This window comes from Dasypus novemcinctus, chromosome X (assembly GCF_030445035.2).
Source record: "Dasypus novemcinctus isolate mDasNov1 chromosome X, mDasNov1.1.hap2, whole genome shotgun sequence".
Lineage (NCBI taxonomy): Eukaryota > Metazoa > Chordata > Mammalia > Cingulata > Dasypodidae > Dasypus > Dasypus novemcinctus.
This window is the reverse complement of record NC_080704.1, coordinates 51,319,010-51,341,508: the sequence shown is the minus strand read 5'-3', so window position 1 is coordinate 51,341,508 and position 22,499 is coordinate 51,319,010. Positions and strand designations below refer to the sequence as shown.

The 22,499-nt window shown below is 37.4% G+C and overlaps 1 protein-coding gene across 4 annotated transcripts in view; it reads left to right on the top strand.

Moving 5' to 3' along the window:
* Positions 1–22,499, top strand: part of EFHC2 (EF-hand domain containing 2) — a 214,247-nt gene that overhangs the window by 25,005 nt on the left and 166,743 nt on the right. For 2 of the 4 annotated variants that reach the window (XM_004473563.4, XM_058291020.1), the window contains exon 2: positions 9,321–9,509. The exons of the other annotated variants lie outside the window; for them this stretch is intronic. In XM_004473563.4, coding sequence (XP_004473620.1) covers positions 9,321–9,509 — 189 coding nt within the window. The remainder of the gene's footprint in view (positions 1–9,320; positions 9,510–22,499) is intronic. 4 annotated transcript variants of the gene reach the window in all.

Below are 22,499 nucleotides of genomic sequence, written 5' to 3'. Positions count from 1 at the left end.
AAAAGAAAGCATTAAAGACATCTTTTAGAAACTAAATGTATTATTTTGTAATGCTTTCTTCTGCAAGTAATGGAATACCTGATCAGTAGAGGCTTAGGCTATCAATAGTTTTTTTTTTTTATCATCAAACAGTAAGTTTGGGGGTAGATGGCTGCTGGTATACATTTAAAGGCTTAACTATGTCTCAGCTAGCATCTCTACAGTTCTTCCCACCTTCCCATCCACAATCTCAAGATGGCTGCTGCAACTCCAGGCATCATGTACACGTCTCAAGACAGGAAGAGGTGAGCAAGGAGCTATATCACCTGCACCTGTCCCTTTTCTCAAGGGAGCAAGAGCCTTTTCCAGAATCCCAAGACAGACTTCTGAAAAGGAGGCTGAGGAAACAAGTGCAGTGTTTAGCTTTTTCTGGCCTCTAAATGAAATTGGCAAGAGAGAAGAAATTTAGGAATGGATATACTAGTCAGCTACAAGTAGCCAGTGACTTTAGCTAACTTTGTGGAAAGTCTTTAGGATTCTCTTTATTGACTTGTGCTCTGAATTGAATTGAATTATTTCAAGAAAAAATTCCTCTTGGGAAGCAGATGTGGCTCAAGCAGTTGAGCGCCTGCATCCCACATGGAAGGTCCTGGGTTCAATTCTGGTGCTCCCTAAAGAAAAAGCAAACAGACAATGAGCAGACAATGAGCATAAACAATGAGCAAACAGACTAGGTAGCCATCTCTGGGAAGGGGGAATTCCTCTTCTGAGGAAGGGGCTACATATCTCTCTAGATCTTAGTGATTTAAATTTTAACACTTTATTTACTTTCAATGTATTATTAAATACATAAAATTTATCCTCTTTTTATATTGGGTTGATGACTAAGAATCATGAACATGACACATTTACAAGTTAAGTTTGGAAAGAGGAAAAATCACTTAAAAATGTTTTAGGATTTTTCTTTTACATGGCTTTTTTTATTTGCACATTTGAAGTTACTTTTTGAGTGATTTAGTTTTATTAATAAGTAATGATGTGGGGGGTATACAGGAACTTCTTATATTTTTTAATAGGTAACTTTTTATGATGTATATATCTTCAAAAATATAATTTACAAAAATGGTGGGGTGGAGGGGTGGGGAGTGGGTTATATGGGAACCTCTTATGTTTTTAAATGTAATGTTCTTTGTGATCTATTAACTTTAATAAAAAAAAGTGTAAAAAAATAAAATAAATTTGTTAATCTGAGAAAAAATAAGGTGATGAAACAGTAGGTAAATGGTTTTGCTTGTAGCCATGCATTGTGCTTATTAACATTACCAGGGAATTGTATACTTGAAATATGGTTAACATGTAAATTTTGAATTGCTCTTATGTTACTACAATGTAAACTTTTAAAAATATATAATGTTTAGAAATTTTTTAAAAAAGTAATGATAACTTTCCTACTCTTATGGTTTTGATCTGTATATTCTACCACACCTGAGGAAATTCTGTTTTCTCTGGGATGATTCATATTATCTACTAAATCCCTTCTTCTTCCCTGTATGAGTACAAAAAAGAAGAAAAGAGAAATTGAGTTTATAAAACAAATATGGGGATAGGGGATGGGACTGTTCATGGAATAAACTAGTTTAAAACCTTATCAGGCAGGAATACCTAAGAATGATAGTTTCAGAGAATTCCATATTGAATTTGCAATTAACCTCAAAAATAGTTAGAAAAATAAGTGCTGTTAATGTTCATTGATATATTAAACATTAACTTGCCCTCTTCAGTCCTCCAATTCTTAGTAACTGCACAGGGGTGTTCATAGCACTCTTTTCTAATACATGCCCATATTTTAAGGGATTGGATTTAGATCTAATTATCTGATTTATTCTCTCCCCTCCAGGTCATGGTGATTATTTTCACTATTACATTTACCCAAAGCAATGTGGCAATTCAACTCCCATTACTTCAACAAGGAGAGGACTATTACTTTCATTTAAGATGGCATAAACAATGTGAAGCCTAGTGCTTAAGGGCTCAGGCTCTGGATTCCCATCCAGGACTTGCCACTTACACTAGTTGAGTGATCTTGGGCAAATAACTTCTGCTCTCTGTGCCTCAGTATTCCCATCTATAAATTGGGGATAATGATAAACATATTCAGAAGGTTGATGTGAAGATTAAGGGAATTTACTTCTTCTAACATACATAGACCAGTGCTGTAAATGTTAGCTAGTATGGCAACAGGAATGATATTTACATCTATAAAGATAAGGTTCTAGCTGGTGGTGACCATAGTGAGCTGTTGGGTTCTTACCATGCACCTCTCTCTTCCTGCCTTTGCCATATAGTTATCAAGCAGCTGGACTTTGGAGCGCAGCCTCGGAAGAACTAAGAGACTCCAATGTTCTGGAGCTCTAAAGAAGAGATTACAAAGGGATCGATAATCTCTGGTGCTGATGAATATAGTGTCCTTCTCAGTTTGAGATAGTTTCACCATTTCTTAGTGTCTCTGGATACTTATTCATTAATCCATCCAAGCGTGTGATAATATTGCCTTTCTGATCTTCAGCAACAAGGAAGGGGTGGTGATACCAGCTTTTGGTTAGACATGAGGCAGCAAGGAGAGTGGATTTGGCTCCTGCCTTTACAACAGTGGTGTCACAAGTGTGATGTGAACCAAGGGATTGAGATACCAATGAGCACTGAATCTGGAGATATATTCCTCATCTTATCATTTGATAAGACATTCCCTAATTTCTTTGGACTGAAATGAGCACTGTTTCAGTCAATAGAGCAAAGTGCAGATTGATATACCATCCTAGAATATTATATTGGCAAATCTCAAGCTTGTGTGCCTGTGTGAACAAGGGCAAGTATTTGAAACAGGCACCCTTTAGATTTCTACATCTTCCCAAATAAATCTCCAAGCAATTTGTCTCAAAGGTATAGAATTCTGAATTGAAATTTCAAGTTAATACTCTGATAGTGCAGAAATGGAACTTTGTATACTATGCTGTTGAGAGTAACAACAGAAATTGGCATTACTGAACTTTTAAAAAGAGCATGATTTTTTTTGGTATTGTTTTTAACTTGAATGTGTGAATTTACACCTCACCAGCTAAGCGTTTTCGAGAGACTTCACTACTAGTTCCTTTTCATGCTAAAAAACATTTTTTTTTAAAGATTAGGCCCAGATGATTTTATTTCATTTAGCGAGAGAATTGGAAATGCTTAACAAGTGTCTGGCTAATACTTTTTGGATCGAGAATTTGTTCATTGATTGAGGATTAAGAAACTTGGAAAACAACCAAGTCTTTTGCATATAGCAGGGACTTGGTTGAACTACATTCTGAATTTCATATATTGTGGTTTCGCCTCAATTTTTACAACACTGGTAATTATTAATTGAAAATAAAATGTCCCTGTCATATGGTGTTCTTAGTCATTGTCGGTAGCTGGGCAAGATGTGCTGAGAATTTATAGCAATTGTGTATGTGTGCACATATGGGGAGGGGACAGCAGGTTGCTACCCCTCAAAGCAGCAGGCTCCCCTCCTTTGCCCCTTGCTTCTTTCAGTTCGCTTTCTCCCCCTTGTTGCTGTGGTAGTGAGCAGGAGGGGAGGTGCTAGCCTTGTTGAGGGCTCTTCAGGCCCAATTACTGCTTCATTCTCCTTCAGAGTAGCAGAAATGAGAAACTCAGCCTGTGCTGCTCTAACCATGCTTGGAAGCTGCAGCAAGCCAGGTGATGGGAGTACCCCATCCTCCTTATTGCTTCTCTTCTTTCCCTCGACCCTTCTAAGGTGGAAATGAGTTTGGCATGAACCTTTCTTTCTCAGTACATCCAATCACAGGTGTTGGCTCCCCTACCTGTTGTCTGCTATAGTGGTGCTACTCAAAGTGTGGTCTTTAAAAACTTACATGGCAATTTGTCATTGCCATGCCATCCAAGGGCCTGATCAATGGGCTTGTGTTTTGTATATCTTTGTTTTTATTTCATTTTTCTTATAATTATTTTGATTGCAGTTTTTAAAAAGTACCAGTCTGAAATGTCATGGGAAAACAACCTTGTCCTTCCCTAAACTTAGTTTAGGATGTCCATTCCTTCCCATTCCCATTGTCTTCACCCTTTATAGGCCTTTCTTGCTTTGTGCCTGCTCAGCTGCAGTACCTGCTTACCCAGACTGTCTGCCCCTCACCTCTCATTCCAACCCATCATTATTTTTTATTTACCACCAGGTGCAGAGAGGTGAGTTAACTATATTCTTCCATTCATGGCACAATATCATCATTGGTCTGTGCAAGATTTCTCTCTTGTTTTATGTACTTTTATACCACGTCATTCCTGATTCTAGTCCCATTCCCTGCCCACGTTATATAAGCTTCCATACAGATGTTTTTGGTATACATTTTTAAAACTCTATGTCCTTATAAAATATGTAGTATTGTTTTTGTGTGTGTTTTAAATGTTTTAAAATGAAATTGTGCTATAGATACCATTTTTTCACTCAACAATATATTTTAAGAATCTGTCTGCATTGCTATTTGTACAGCTGGTTCATTGCTTCTAACTAGTTAGCTGAAACTAATATCAACCATGGTGTACTTATCCATTAAACCATATTTTCATATCTATTTCCTTAAGATAGATAACTGGGATGCTTCAAGTTCCCCTGAAATACCATGACACTTTTTTTTCTTGCCAGTTTTCTTTTAGGAGGCACTGGGAACTGAACCTGGGACCTCCCATGTGGGCGGCGGGGACTCAACTGCTTGAGCTACATCTGCTCCCATGACACATTCTTATATGTATCCCTTTATTTGTCTATTGTGAAAATTTCTCTGAGATTTATATGCAGGAGTGAGATTGTTGAATCATAAGGGGTTACATATTCCTAATTTTACTTAGTATCACCTTGCTTTCCAGAATAGCAATCAATTAACTCTCCCATCAGCAAAGCAAAACTGGGTTCCTGTTTCCCCACATCGTCTCTAATCCTTGACATTATTCAACATTCAATTCTTGGCATTCTCATGAGTATAAAATTGTATTCAATCCATTTTGAACAAAACAGCCTTTCATTATATTTCGTCCTTTCTTAGGAGCCTTCATTGACCTCTCATAACCCGTGAGATAAAATTTCAGTATCTGGTTTTTGGCATCAAAGGCTTTCTGCACTGATTTCCATATCAACTTTTCAAACTTCATTTCCTTCTATTGTAAGAAATGTCCCTGAATCTAGCTGGGTCCAGTCTCTTTCTCTCAACATGCTCCAGTATCATTGCTCATGTTGTGTTTCTTTCTGTAACACCCACTCTGCCCAACCAAATTCAGTGCATGCTTCAAGGCTCACTTTAAGATCCAGGTCCTATGTGAATTTGTTTCTGGCTTCCACTGCTCCATGGTGTAATCTTTTGAATTCCTACAATCCTTGTCTGTATGTGTAGGATCTGCTATTTGCTACCGTGGGTTACCAAAAATTATATCCTACAAATGGATGGTCTGTTTCCATTCAAGGATTATTGACTGAGTACCAGTCAGGCATAGTGTTCGTTGCTGTTGCTAAGACAGACTGTGGCCCCGCTTTCATGGAACTATGGGGAACATTATTAAAAGTTACTCTTGACCAAGGATCTGAAGTTAGATAATTCATATGTGTTCATGAAACAAATATTATTGTGACCAATAATGTCCTAAAAGTAGAGTTAAATGTATACAGCTATTTAACCAAATGTAGAAAATTAAGTTCTAAGTCATATAAAATATTAACTATATATTAATTGTGAAAATATTCTATAAAATATATTTGTGGAAGAGAAAGTATTAGCTCCCAGATTGGTTACTAAGGGAATAGTACTTGGTTCTTTTTTACTGTAGCTCTAACTCAGTTCTCTCTAAAATCTAATATCAAGTCCTTACCCTTGAGAAAATAATGAATGCTACCTGTCAGGCATAGTCACAAATATTCTCTCACTTAGTCCTAACCATTGTCCTGTGAGGCAGGTATTACTTTTCTCTGTTTAAAAACAGCAAAGCCAGAGACCACTGGAGAAGTGAAGTGACTGTTCCCAGGATCACATGGCCCATAAGTGGCAAAGCTGGAATGTGAAGCCAGGCTTCAGATGCCAGGTCTCCAGCTTTGTCCTTTACAGCATCAAGTTTGACGTTTACACCATTACTCCCTTGTTCTTTTCTTGATCTCCCAGAATCCCAAATATTTAACCTGTAGATTTAAGGAGGATTGAGCCAGGCAATGTGGACAAGGAAAGGTCAGGTGACTACATCATCATTACTTAAAAGAATCCAAAATTAATTTGTTCAACAAATAATCATTGAGCACCTACTATGTGCCAGGCCTTGTAGTCCTTATTCTCAGGAAGTAGAAAGTCTAGTGTCAGATACAATCACATAAACAGGTAACTGTTTATCAGTGATGGCGATATAGGAATTATGGGCATATAGATGGGGCTCATTTGTTGAATGAATGAATTGAGATGCACTTTGTGAATTTTTTAAAATAAAAAGCATTTATTGTGTTCTTTGTACTAGGCACTGTACTTGGTTGGCTCTGGTAATACAATGGGGGGTGGCAATGGGCAAGTACATAAGCGGTTAAAGACAAGGTGACCTTTAAGACTTTAGTAGAAGATCTATATAGGGACAGTATATTCTGCTTCTAGGAGGCAGGGAAGGCTTCGAGAGGAGATGACATCTCAACTATCCTTTATTTTTTACATTTTTCTGAGATTTGTTTTTTTTATTGAGGTGAAATTCATATAACATAAAACTAACCATTTTACAGTGAATAATTCAGTGGCATTTTGTATATTCACAATGATTTGCAACCATCACCTCTATTTCCAAAACGTTTCCAAAACTACCGAAGGATACCCATTACCCCTTCTTCCCAGCCCCTGGCAACCATCAATCTGCTTTCTGTCTGTATGGATTTACCTATTCTAGATATTTCATATAAATGGCATCATATAATATGTGGCCTTTTGTGTCTGGCTTCTTTCACTTAGTATAATGTTTTTAAGGTTAATCCATATATCAGTGCTTCATTCATTTTAATGGCTGAATAATATTCCATTGTATGGATAGACTACAGTTTGTTTATCCATTCATCCGTTGATGAACATTTGGGTTGTTTTTACCATTTGGCTGTTGTGTATAATACTGCTGTGAGTATTCATGTACAGGTATTTGTTGGTATACTTCAGGGTTTATGCTTGGCAGTAGAATTGCTGGGTCATGTGGTAATTCTGCTGAATTTTTTGAGGAATTACTAAAACATTTTCTGTAGTGGCTGCACCACTTTACATTTTCACCAGCAATGTATGAAGGCTCCAGTTTCTCCATATCCTTGCCAATACTTGTTATTTTTCCTTTTTTTAAAAAATAGCAATCCTGGTGGGTGTGAAGTGGCATTACATTGTGGTTTTGATTTGCATTTCCCTAATGGCAAATGATGTTGAGCATCTTTTCATGTGCTTATTGTCCACTTGTATGTTTGGAGAAATATTTATTCAAGGACTTGACCCATTTTATTAATTGGGTTGCTTTTTGTTGTTGAGTTGTTGGAGTTAAATTCTAGATTCCAGACCTTTATCAGATATATTATTTGAAAATATTTTTTCCCATTCTGTGCATTGTCTTTCCACTCCCTTGATAGTGTCTTTTGATACACAAGTTTTGAATTTTGATGAAGTCCAATTTATCTGTTTTTTTCCTTTGTTATTCATGTTTTTAGTATTAAAGCTAAAGAATCCATTGTCAAATTCAACATCATGAAGATTTATCCCTGTGTTTTCTTTTAAGAGTTTTATGGTTTTAGCTGTTTTATTTAGATTGTTGATCCATTTTGAACTCAGAGAAGAGGGTACACCAGGGTTTCAATTATATATGAAATATTTTATTTTTTATGCAGGCTTGGGGTATGTATTAGCCAGCCAATGGGGTGCTGATGCAAAATACCAGAAATTGGTTGGTTTTTATAAAGGGTATTTATTTGGGGTAGGCGCCTTAAGTTACCAGGCCGTAAAGCACAAGTTACTTCCCTCACCGAAGTCTGTTTTCACGTGTTGGAGCAAGATGGCTGCCGATGGCTGTGAGGGTTCAGGCTTCCTGGATTCCTCCCTTCCAGGGTCTTGCTTCTCTCTGGGTTCAAGGTTCCTTTTTCTTCCTGGGGCTGGCTTCTCTTTCCTCTCTGAGCTTACTTTCCAGGGCTCCAGCTTAAGTCTTCAGCATCAAACTCCAATATCAAAACTCCAACATCAGAAACCTTCAACTTTTTTCTTTGCCAGGCCTTTTATCTAATCATAACTCAATCATGCCTAGGTACAGATCAGATTAAAAACATAATCCAATATCTATTTTTGGAATTCATAACCATATTAAACTGCTACAGGGTACATGGGCACTTATTACATTACTTATGTTATGTGTTATGTTATGGTATGTATGTTCTTGAATTTGCTGCCTATCATTTCCATGGATGTATTATCGATAATGCTGGCTTTTTGTTTGTTTTGTGTTTTTTCTGCTACTGATTAGATTGTTTCTTATTGTTATGCCCACAAACACTGCTGTAACATGTAATAATCTGATACATATCTCCTTGTGTAGAGGTACCAGGGATTCTTAGGAGTGGAGTTACTAGAGCATAGGGCATACACACTTTTAATTTTACTAGGTATGCCCAAATCTTTCCTCAAAGTGGTTGTACTAAATTACTTTCCCATTAGCAGTATATGAGAGCCGACGCTGGCCCACATCCTTGCCAACCCTTGGTATTATTATCTGTGCTTTTCTACTCTGTCCTGATCACCAGAAAAGGGAAGAGGAGGGCAAGGTTTTACAATCATTAGGAGAATGTCAGCTCCGAGGAATTTCCTGTTACATTTATTTTAATGAGGAAAATATTTTTCCTCTGTTTTGGTGAAAATAATGTTTAGATTTCTGTGGAAAATGGTTACACTTTTACTCTGAAGTAGGGGAGGTTTTTTTTCCCTGTTTGCATTCTTGGCAAATAAGCAGAAAAGACCAATTAGCAAGCAAGCTAATGTTCTAAATGTTCACTTGCAGTAATAGTTATTTTTAAATGTTTTAAATAGCATTGAGCATTGGATTTGTCCTTATTGCTTTTCAAAGTTTTGAATTTGTTAAAACGAACTGAATTTAAAATGTGATACAACTTTATGTGTAAAGATTGATCATAATTATTTGCTACTTTACACTCATTTTGCAACAGGAAAAATAAATGATGGGGAAATGTGTTTACATTTTAAAACAAATAAGAAAAGCCAGAAAGAGTAACTTTGGGCATTTTCGTCTTATGTTCATAGGTTGGAAAGGAGAAGTTCCACAAATCTCAACATTGGGGCTTTTGCAACAATATTAGGATGTTGGTTAGTGACGATAAACCTGGAATAGGTGGAGCACCACTTCTCGGGCAAAAGATTAAACCTAAATATAGTGCATTTCCTAAAGGAACAGGATCTGATGCACCATCATGGGTGGCCTTTGATAAACAGGTAAGTCACATAACAATGGGAGAAATGCAGTCTTAAAGTTTTACATGTACCAAATACTAAATAAATTTGAGAAAATGGAAGTCTCCAGTGTAAAGAGTAAGGCTAGTTCTTCTGAAAAGACAAGTTCAAGAACAGAAATTCCCTAAACAAAGAAAAAATATCCCTTCGTTGCTGTTTCTGACTAGGCATAGTGATTGAAAGGCACTAGAAGTTCATCTTTCTTGGCTAATACTCATCAGCCTTTCATTCTCCTTTGCTGGACAGAATGCTCTTTCCATTTATAGACAGCAAGATTCGGACTAGACTGTCACTTTTGCTTAGTGGGTTGCCATTAATGGAATAGTTTTGTTTGGTTCCAAATATAGGACTAAATAGGAACAGAAAGATGCCTTCTCTTCTTTTCTCCATATTAACTATGATTTTCCCATTGCTAAGGATGATTAAGTGAAGGGAAGGAGGTGCCATTATTAGACAAAAGCCTGAACTTTTAAATGTAGACATTTGTACACATAACACAGATATGTATACTGACATGTCAATAGGTGAAAAAGGTAATCTATTTGAATATCTTTAAAAGGGACTGAGATCAAAGGAAAAAAACAAGATGACTAGTTATTTCCCATAAAGCAGCTACATGGATAGTCTGTGTTTATCAAACAATGCTGTATCATGACCCCGTGTTCTGTTCTCTACAAATAAGTTGTTATTAGATTATTACTTTAGATCCCATAATCAAAAAATAAATAAGAATTCAAATCTGGGAAGTGGACTTGGCCCAATGGATAGGGCGTCTGTCTACCACATGAAAGATCCATAGTTCAAACCCAGGCCTCTTTGACCTGTGTGGAGCTGGCCCACACGCAGTGCTGATGCGCGCAGGGAGTACCCTGCCATGCAGGGGTGTCCCCTGCGTAGGGGAGCCCCTCACACAAGGAGTGTGCCCTGTAAGGAGAGCTGCCCAGCGCGAAAGAAAGTTCAGCCTGCCCAGAAATGGTGCCGCACACACAGCGAGCTGACACAACAAGATGAGGCAACAGAAAGAAACAGATTCCTGTGCTGCTGACAACAGCAGAAGCAGACAAAGAAGAACACGCAGCAAATGGACACAGAGAACAGACAACTGGGGTGGGGGGGAGGGGGAGAGAAATAAATAAAATAAATCTTAAAAAAAAAGAATTCAAATCTTTATAATTTCATACTAACTTTATCAGGTGGGATTTAGCAGCAGTCCATGGATTGGTTGGCACTACTTTGATTCCAATTAAAATGTCCTCAGATTTGATAGAACTGACACGTCCCATGTCATCTGTGTCAGGGTAGATCAATTAGAGTGCACACTTTTTTGATGCTTGTGTCTGGCACTTCTGGAGTGTGAACAGACCATGGGGAAGCTTCTTCCCTGGGAAACCATCTCTACTTTGAACATGGGCCAATATTTCTGTTTTCTTTGATTATTTTCAGTGCTTGGCTCAGTGCTGGATCTAAGAGCTTAGAAATTGTTTCTGGACTGGTTTACCTGGGTGGATTATAACTGTTTTCTCTTACTCTCAATGTTAGAGATGATTGCACATCATCATTCTAGAATATTTAATTTGCAAGGGCCAAAGAAAAGATTCTGTTTTTACTTCTTGTCTCAAAAAGACGGTACTGACAATATTTTAAATGACTCAACTACTGAATAAGTAATGTCACAGGCCACAATGGATTAAGCTATTCTCTCGCATTTAAAGTAGAAAATTCATTTCATTTCATGTTTTTCTCAATATTTAGTATGTGCCTTTCAAGCCTATTTTGCAGCCCTTTGATTACTTATAAAATTATGTAGAATATTTTATGCAGTTGGAATAATTTTAGCTTCACACTACTTGAGAAAATGAAGTGCTAGCTCATTTCAGGCCTAACTAAATGCAACATAATTCTTTTGGTTATTTTGTTGGTCAACTTCAATTAAATATTCATTGAGTTTAAAATGAGATGCTAAGACTATGAAATATTTACGTGCTGTGATGAGATTGTGCACTACAGACTGGATCCTGGTTAAGACCCAGAACAAATTATAAAGTGCTTTCTACGTAAGTGGTTCCACAAGACACGTCAGCACCAGTTCTTCATTATTTCTTGAAACGGAGACATTTCCCACTCATTGCCAGTTTTTGCATTGGCTTGTCATCATGACATAACTAGAATAACCACTCTTCAGACAAGGCAATGTAAGAATAAAGAGGATTCTTTGGAAAGTGAATCAAAATTAATATTTGTAGCAGATGCTCTTGATACCCATCCACATGAATGTTAGAGATGGTGACCCCATCTCCCAGCAAGGGTTTTGACAAACAGCTCACGCCTAACAATCCTTTGTGGAGAATTGTTCTGGATGATGGGAGTTGTCTCTCCCAAGAAGCCTGGAAGGTTTCACTCACCCCATCTCTCTCCAAGGGGCAGGCAGTGACTGATTGCTACAAGGGTACAAAAGCTCAGCTTCCTTGCCTCCAGGCGGGGCAACTCTGTGGTGTGATTTAGGCTCTTTAGCCCCTTGTGCCGCAGACCAAGGCTCAGCTTTACCTGAGAATACATTCTTGCATAGCACATTTCCCTTCCCGTGGCTGCTTCCCTCACTCCCATGCAGGTTTCTCTCAAGAGTGCACCCTTAACATATCCCATGCACCCAAATCCTTGTTTCAGGCCCTGCTTCTGTGGAGCCCAGCCTAAGACTGCAGTCCGGTTTTCATTCGTAATTTTAAGAGTGACCATCAAAACACTCTGCTCCAGCAGACCATCAGATTACAAGCAGGGAAGATGCTTTTTTGCAGTCATCACAAAGAGCCAGCATTTATTAATCTGCACAGTCCCCGTGGCAGGTGCTTCTAGCTGTTTCTCCTTCTTTCAGTCTTCCCTTCATCCTTACAGACAGGATATCAGTTTTATTCAGGCTGGAAATGTGCCCACTTAAAAATGTTCACCTCCCCAGGCTCTGGCTGAGCTCTGTCCAGTGATATATGAGCTAAGGTTTATTGGGTGGAGCTCCTGGGAACATTATTGTTTTTTTGTAATAAAGAGTCAGGTTCAGCTGATATGCTTTTCCTGCCCTTTGCCCTAGCTTCATTTTCCTGTCTGGAACTAGGACATAATTCCTTGAGGCACAGCACAGAGATAAAGGGAACCTAGGTCCCTGCTGGCATCATGGAGCCACCGTTTGAGGCCCGGCAGTTTCTCTCTGCTTCTCGTTAAATGAGAAAAAAAATCAACCTTTCTTTCAGAGGTTCTCAACTGAGAGAGAGGTTTGGAAATGTGTGGAAGTGCTTTGGGAGCAGGGCCAGGACTAGGGTGAGGCAAGCAAAGCACTTACTCTCCTTGGAAACAAAATTTAAGGGGTGCCCCAAAACTCAGTTATCAGGATAGAGACTATTTTAATGCAGTATCTTACATAAATAAAAATTAATGCCAGAAATTCATGGTGAACAAATAACAACATTTAAAATAAAGACAGGAGCAGTAACTAGCATATGACCCATTTTGGACTCTGAGGTAAAAGGAAAAAAATCAGTACTACTGATATATCTTCATTGAACAATTTGGTTATTTTGATATTTTGTTCATTGTGGATTTTTTTTAGGCATTAATTTTGAGTTTTTACATCACCTACCATTTAGTCCTGGGGGCCAAGTGCATATTACACATCCTGCAGTGTGGGCTGGGGGCCGGAGCACAACACCACACTGGGAAGAATTATTCTACCTACAATGCCAATAGTGCTTCCTTTGAGAAACATAGTCCTATTTGCATTGGTGGGATTGGTGCAAACAGTCAAATGTAATTTTGTCTGATAAAATACCCATCCCCCAAAGACTAATTATTTCATTGTTTCATTTAAACAAAAGCAGGCACATATTCACTTACACCAGTTATTTCCAGTCATCCTCCCAGCACCCCATGAGGAAAGAGCAAATATGTACAATTGTCCTCACTCTCTAAATGAGGAAACATTTGCAAGGAGAAGTGGAACAGTAACAAGGGTTCTGAGACTGGGTATTGGAGGCATTGGCTCTGGTCTTGGTCCCGCCACTAACTAACTACTATCATTTCACTTCTGCAAACCTCAGTTTCCTTGACTATAATGTGGATTTAGTTAGGTGATCTCTAGTACCCTTTTTAAAATTTTTTAATTTTTAAAATTTCTTCCCCTCCCTCCATTGTCTGCTCTCTGTGTCCATTCGCTGTCTGTTCTGTGTCTGCCTGTGTTCTCATTAGGCAGCTCCAGGAACCTATCCTTGGGACCTTCCAGAGTGGGAGAGAGGTGATCATTCTCTTGTGCCACCTCAGCTCCCTGGTCTTCTGCATCTCTTATTGTCTCTCCTCTGTGTAACTCTTCTACTCTATGCCTAAGGCTTGACTAAAGTCAAATTCAACTTGTTCTTCACAAAACTGAACCAAGACCCTTGATCTCCTGGCCTGAGGTATTTTTTAATTACATTGGGCACCCACTACTTCATTATTAATTTAAATTTGGCATTCAGCAATTTGTGATATGCTATTCTTGCTATGGTATGTGATCTATCATTAGCTGCTTTTATGAAGTCAGAATATTTAGAAATACACAGATTACTGAATGTTTTTATAGCACTTGTTTTCTGCATGTTAAGCACCATTTACATAGACACTACAATTATGCTCTAATTTCTTTTCATTTGTCAATGGCTCCTAGTTAGCTTAATTTGTTTGCCATTTTGCAAATGACTCATTATGGTAAGTGGCAGGATAAAGGTCGATCTTAAGGAACTGGGTGATGGTGGTGGTATTAGTGCATGCATTTAAAAATATTATTTCATTTTTTCCATCTATTGTAAACATAATAATTGTAATCAAAACTACTGACCACAGAATTAGAATTTTAATAACTTTGCATTAATTGACATTAGGTTTGTGGTGAACTAATTATGCAGTACCATGTGAATCTCTATGCTTCAAATAATATAAAAATAAATTAAAAAAATTTTTTTTGTGTTAGGTCACTCTGACCCTCTTTTGAAACATAAAATCCTTGTCATTGGTCAAAATTTATTTAATAAATTAGGAACTGATGGTTCCTATATGATTTGTTGCCTTAAATTTCAGGCTGATTTATATTTTGTAATGAACTTTTAATCTGTGGAGTCATGGTTATTTATACACTTTCCCCTCTGAATTCAAACTGGCTATATGTTTATTTGAAACATTAGAAAAGAAATATTTGCCTTGATTTTAGTATTTGTAAGATTCTGCCCCATGGTTAACTCACCCCTTTGTAGCACTGCTGATGGGTGATAGTACAAATACTGATTATATAATATAGCTGTGTTTTTTTTTGAAAAATCTTTTTATGTTGAAAATAATTTTGGACTCACAAGAAGTGAGTCCATGCCCTTCACCCAGCTTCCCCCAACAATAACATAGTACATTTAGGAAAATCGACATTAGTGCAATATTATTAACTAAATTGCAGACCTTATTTGGATTTCACCAGTTTTCACATGTACTCAATTTTTTTCTTAGTTTATAGGTCTATGAATTTTGCCACATGTGTAGATTTGGGCAACCACTACCACAGTCAAGATACAGAATAACTATTCTTTTAGGATTTTACTGTTTGAATCTTCATTTTAATTGCCTTTATTGAGATAAACTTTATTTTAATTTTTAGCCATGTTATGACATTTATTTTATTTTTAAACAACTTTTTATTTTGCAATAATTTAAAACTTACAGGATAGTTGCAAAAATAATACAAATCCTGTACAAAGAATTCCAACATAACCCCATCCCCCCAGATACCCAGATCCACCAATTTTCACATTTTGTCACATATGCTGTATCATTTTGCCTTTCATCTATTCATCCATTTTAATTTTTTAAAATCAGTTTTATTGAGGTGTAATTTACATATAATAAAATGTACCCATTTAACCCATTTAGTTTGTTGAATTCTGACAGATGTGTGCATCTTTGTAACCACCACCCCAAACATGATATAGAATATCTCTGTCACCTCAGAAAGTTCTGTCTTGCCCCCTTCCATTCAACCAGCCACCATGGTTCTGAATTCTGTCACCATAGATTCGTTTTACTTGTTCTTGAACATCATATCAATGGAATCTTACAGTATGTGTCCTCTCTGGAATCTGGCTTTAGTGTTTGAGATTTAAGATTTGAGGACAACTTTGATAATATATGTATAAACTCAGTGTAGTAAATTCATGTAATCATCCACCTTGGTGGATTTCTTGTATTTGTATAATCATTTTTAGTCCTCTGAATTAATATCCCTAAATCCCTTTATTTTTAAGTGTGCTGGGTCTACTTTTTTCTGTAAACTACTTTCTAACCCCCTTCAGAAAATTGTAAGTACTTTAAGATATTAGAATTGCCCAGATCTTTGTAATTATTTTTAATTATGCTCCTTTATTTAAATACCTGTTCGACATTGGGATTCATTGTGTTTTTTTAGTCTAGTAATAGTTCCTTAATTAAGGAAGATGCTCTAGGGATACATGTCATTATCATAAACCTTTTATCAGAGGTATAAATAATTGAGGAAACATGGTTGTTCATTCCAGGATGTCAGAACTGGGAAGGTGGCAGGGAGCGCATGAATGCCATATTACTCAAAGGTAAACAGAAAAGCTTATCCTCCTTTCTTCTTTTTTCATTGTTGTCCCATCTCCTTTTCTTTTGTCCCCTCTCTCTCAATCTCCTTGCCCCTTCCCTTTCCATTCTTTTGCCCCTTTTTCTCTCTATTTTTTCTTTCTCGCTTTTTTGGGACTTCATCCCTATTCTCTTTACTTTCATCCATTTTTAAATTCATTTTCCATTTTGAGTATCCTCTTTCACCTTCTCCCCTTTCCCTACTTTGTCTTCCTCTCTTTCAGGCCTTGCAGTTGCTGATTTCTTTTCTTATGACAGTGTAATCATCCCCATCAACATTATCATCATTATTATTGTCAGGCTCTTTTCTTTTCCCTTTACCACTAGGATTGAACCCAAGTTGTATATGTCTTCCTAAATGGAATGATGTTTGAGATTAACTGTGTGTACAGTGGCTGGGGTGTTCTTTGAGACCATGACTCTCCTGAAACACACCCCATGAAGGGGAGATTTTTGGAGGTAGTAGAGAGAACAAGCCAGACATACTGAAGTTCAAAATTAGACTTAACCATTTATTACTTATTTCATCTTGGCCGTGTTTTTAATCTCTTGGTTTCAGTTCCCTTATCTGTAAAGTGGGAATAACAAAACTTAACCTTGGAGTTGCTGTGAGCATCATATGGACCGTGCATGTCAGGTGCCTAACTCATAGTGTAAAGTCATTGTATTAGGGTTCTCTAGGGAAACAGAACCAACAGGAGATATCTGTAAATATTATGAAGTTTTATAAAATTGTCTCTTGTGACTGTTGAGGATGCACAAGTTCAAATTCTGTAGGGCAGGTTGTAAACTGGGAACTCCAATGATGGTTTTCGGTGAATTCCCCAGAAGAAGCTAGCTGACTTACAGATGGACATTCTCTCTTCTGACTGCTGAAATCATCACTTCTCCTTTTAAAACCTTCAGCTGTTTGGATAAAATGTCTCTCATTTCTGAAGGCAATCTCCTTTCTTGATTGTAGATTTTATCAGCCATAGACGCAATCAATTTACTGATGATTTAAGTCTAGGAAATGTCTTCACAGTAATAATTAGGCCAGTGCTTGCTTGACCAAATAACTGGGCACCAATATCTGGCCAGGTTGACACATGAACCTAACCATTACAATTATGAAGAGTTAATTCTCATCTTTTGCCAAGGCTTGGCTCATTTTGGGTAGGGGGCACAGAGTTCCTAGGGGAAGTGAAACATCAGCTGTGATTATTCTGATCATCACAGCTGTGGTGCAGTATTCTTGCATTTTTCTTTGGCATGAATTACATCATATTCCAGAATAATTAGTTTGAGATACCACCATTGAGACCGGTGAGTTCTAAAAAGGAGCCATGAAGCTATAGATGCATTATTCTTCTCAATTATTCCCCTGTGTACTATTTATGCTCTGGGAGTTAGGGTCATTTTAAAAAGTCTTCTCTTACATAGAAAAGAGATTCTGTGATGTCTCTTCTATTTTAGCAAATTACTTAATGGTCTTTGAGGAGGAAAGGTGATAAAGAACTACTACGTATTGTTTTATCATTATTGTGAACTAATAGGAATCAGTAATAGACTATACTAAAATTGTGTTTACATTCCTGTTACTCTGAAAGTTGAATGTATATATTTTATACAGTTATCATCTAGATTCTAGAAACTTAACAAAGATCCTTTAATTTGTAGTCAAAATTCTCCTTCCTTTGCATTTTACCCTGTTCTTTCCTTTCGTTTTGGCTTAAAATATCAAAATCAGTTTTGAGTATATTTTATTCTATCTTTGGTTCTACTTGTTGATTTTTTCATCTAGCATTTCAGGGCGTTTATATCTTTATGTTTGAGTTTCAAAAATAAATCAAAACTGTACTTTCAATTCTGCTCTAGTTGGCTTTTATAATCAGCTTTATTAATAGAAACTTTGGCTCTCACTGAAATGTAATGAGGATATTATTATTAATGTGTGTTCCCAGCTCCCTCCTCTTCTCCATGCCCTGCCCGCTGAGCAAAATTTTGACTTTACTTGCTCTGCTTTTCCCCTCCTCCATCCTCTAGGGACACTTCTAAATTTTTAGATGGATTCTCAGGCTTTGGGGGATGCAGGAAAGGGAGAAGGGGTGGGGGTGGAAATGGGGGGAGAGACTGTGAACGCATACAAGCACTTGGGCTAGAGATGGGACAAAATAGGAAACTGGCCTTTTGGGTCATTTCCTGGGCTTTCCTTTCTTTTATTGTGAGACTCGGAATTGGAAAAGAGAAAAGGGTTTTGTTTTTGTTTCTTTGTTTTTTTTTTGGTAAGTGCTGAGGTGGTGCATAAACTGGATCACCTTTCAAGTTTCTTCAGAGGTGTAAGTAAAGAAGAAACTGACTTTTCAGTTGCTGCTTGTTGCTGAGCCATTTCTTTCTCTGCTGAGACTTAGGCCACCCTGGCTTTTATTTGAGTTACATCTAAATGTTAACTCATTAAATCTTATATTTTTGTGTATGTTTAAACGAATGAGAGAACCACCGTTATCCTTTTCTCTGTCATCAATCAGGTGACCTAAGTCCTCTCTCATCTCCTTCTGTAATCTCACTTTAATTGGTCTCCTCTCTAAGGCCATTGCTGCTATTCTAGTTCATGATCTTTCACCTGGAAAGAACTTCTTCAGTGGCATCCCTTCTTTCCACCTGGTTTCCTTTCTAGTCTGCCCATTCTGCTACAGAGCTCCTTTTCGAAATGTTTATAATCTTTTAGCCTCCTTTGTGTGGCCCAGGGGACCACCTATCTTTTGGCTCCTGCACCTTTCTAGCCTCGTGTCCTCTGTTCTCCCCTCCCCACTCAGCCTCAGCTATGCAAGAGTCATTTGTAAGGCCCCACATACTGTATGTGCCCATGCCCCTATAATTTTGCACATACTGTTCTCTGCTGGGAATGCCCTTCCCCTCTTGTCCACATGTGTGGTTCTTCCTTAGCTTTGCAACCTTGACAGCCTTTTTCATGACACCTCTACTATGACCTTCTTAATGCTCTTGGGTGGGTCTGACATTTCCCCCTTGTTAGGGAGCATTTTCATATTTGCTGGAGTAGCTCTTTTATCCTTCTCTGCCTCTTCCACTGAGCTAGAGTTTAGATTTTGTGGCAGTTCAGCGGGGTAGTGGCTAAGTTCTGGTGCTAGGCAGCTGAATTTACATCTTAGCTGTCCCATTCTCTTACCTGCAGACCTTGGGTAAATTACTTAACCTCCTAGATCTTGAGTTCTTCATCTATAAAACAAGGATAATAAAAACACCTACTCTGTAGGTGTGCTGTGAGGAATAAATGAGAGAAGGAGTATAAAAGCACTTGACCCATTGCCTGATTCATTATAAGTACTTAATAAATGTTGGCTATTTTTATTTATCTCTGAATTCTCGGAACCTAGCACATAATGGGCACTCAACAATGTATAGTGAATGGATTTTTAATAGTATTATTGAGTCTTCCTTTAAGGCTTTTAGCTTTATTGCCAGTGCCTTATAATTATTTGGAATTATCATACCCTGTGTCTAAGTTATGAGCAAATAGTCTTATCCCACTTACTTGACTGTACAATCCTTGTAGCTTGTTGAGTGTTGTACCCATCACATAGAGCTTTGAACTTCACAATTGTTCTGGAGCTGGTTTCGTTTATATTCCTTTGCTTAGGTAAAGGAGGCTTTCAGTATCAGTGTCCATTTTGTGATCTCAGTTGTTGATGCGCTTGTGGGATTTTGGGATCAGTAGCATAAGTCAGTGTGCTGGGGATGGTGGTGGTGGAAGAGGGGTCCAGTTTATTGAGTAATTCATAGAGTATATTCTTTGGATTAGAGGAGAACATAAAGGGCATCTTACCCACTTATCTTTCTTTGTTCTCTTTCTTGTTGAATCCAGCTTTTAAACAGTAAATGATATCTCAAAATGATGACATGAAGAGTGTTTTTGCCTTAGTTGTCATATTACTCGCTTTGACATAGCTATATGTCTCTCTCTATATAGGTATATATCATATCTTTATATCTATATCTATTTATAGCTATATTAGAAATTTATCAAATATTTTTCTTATCTCTTATGTTTAGTTGTTTTTCTTTTGTATCTTCCATACTGAATATGTTGGTATTCTCTATTATATATATTTTTAAAGATTTATCAACCCCCTTATTGTTTGTGCTCACTGTCTGCTCTCTGCGCCCATTCACTGTTTGCTCTCTGTCTCTGCTTGTCTTTTCTTTAGGAGACACAGGAACTGAACCTGGGACCTCTCATGTGGGAGAGAGGTGCTCAATCACTTGAGCCACCTCCACTTCCTGCTTTATTGTCTCTCTCACTGTGTTTCCTCTTCGTGTCTCCTTGTTGTGTCATCTTGTTGTATCAGCTTTTCTGTTTTTACTCTTCTTTTCCAGGAGGCACTGGAAATTGAACCTGGCACCTCCACTGTGGTAGGCGGAAGCTCAATTGCTTGAGCCACATCCACTTTCCCTCTATTCTGTTTAGCAACAAAATTTCTGTTGGCCAGAGTGACCCCTTCTAGTCCTTATGTAATTTTTCCAGGAAGTCTGATTTTAAGCTGTAGGTCTGAATCTCCTCTTAGTAATATCATCAGTCTTTTAATTGCCTTGCTCAATAGAATCCTTTAAGGATGAGAAAAAGATTATTTTAGATGTAGCGTTGACAGTATTTTAAAGCTTCCAGCTTCACATCCTACATCGATTTATATATTATTCAGTATTTTTATACATTCTTATACATTCGTTTTTTCTCCAAAGCTCTGTTAATATACATAATTTCCTTAATCCTTTAAATAGTGCTGCAGTATCCTGTGGTTAGCAATTGTTGACTTTCTAATTTTTGCTGAAAGGTTAACCAGTGAACAAGTCGCTTAAGTGGCTCATGCCAGTTGTAGTTAATTAATGATAAAGCTGCAGAAAAAGTATTTTAGCATACTAGCCAATTGCTTTTTCCTTTTATGTGTCATGAAATTGACTCTTAAGAAGAAGCAGACAAGTAAAAATAAATTTGATGAATGCTTATGCTGTCCTTACAGGTAAATTTCATCTTAAACCATAGATTTAGTCATGAAAATGTGAGCACAAATTATAAATAGATTTATGATGATAATGTTTTTGTAATACATAATATTCTTTGGAAATAATCCTTCTGTAATTTGTCTTTTTTGTCATTTATTTATCTAATTTACCTTTATTGACTGTCTCATATTCAACAAGCAAAATGAGATGCAGATTTGTACAACTTGGGTTTTCTTAAAATAAGAGATGTCTATTTAAACACAGTATCCATAGGAACATAAATTTATCAAAAACTGAAGTGAGAGAAAAATGAGAATTTGGAGTGAGATTATAATTTGAGCGTTGGTATTTAGATGCATCCCCACCTCCACAATCCCAATTGAAATGACTGCATAATTTTAAAATATGGGGAAATCTATTTGAAGGCTTGGGTGGGAGGGGAGGTCCATCTTCAGGTTATGACCTTTGAAGAATTTCTATATATAGTGCAGAAAGGATCACATTAAAGGAATATAGCAAACGCAACTTGAAATTTCACTTCCTAAGAAAGTGACGAGAATTGAGTTGGTGGTTAGGGCCACCTACAGGGTGGCTTCCACTTGGCTGACCTTCACAGCTATTAAGGGTGTTACTAGGAGGTCCAGGTATAGTCACACTGAGTGAAAAGCAGGCCCTGCCTTAGGGCTTTTCTCCAATGCATCAGGCAGTCGTAACACGAAGAACTGGACACATGCTCTGTTTTCAGAGAGGAGGCCTGCTAACTATGAAATTTTTATATGGAAAAGTGTCCAGTTTTCCATGTTGGGGAATACCTATGTTTCCAGCTCCCTCCCTGCTTCTCTTAACAAACTGTTTATGAATTTCTCTATCTCAACCAGCCCTCCACTAAGAGGAAGAACCTAAGACCATTAGAATGAATGGTGAAGGGAGTGAGAGAGAACCCACCCACCTTATGTTGGGGGAAAATACAAGTCTAGATAGACTGCTCTTGGTTCCAGAATGATCAGTGAAACCCAACATAAGGTTTCTGAAAAGACTGTAACATAAATGGAGTAGAGCATAGTATTTAAGAGGGAGAAGAAGAAAAATGCTTTCGGAATATATATTTTTTTCTGTTGGAAAATGAAGACTATTTTAGATAGCATTTGCTTTGTGCTCTTTATTGAGTACAGGGAAGCATACAAAATAAAGTAAGTGTTAAAGCAAACTTTATGAAGTTAGAGCTGGAAGGAGAAAATAGGATAAGAGACTAAATTAAAAATATTGTTAAATGAGACTATAGGCAGATATGCAAAGGGAGCTTGATGAAGAAAG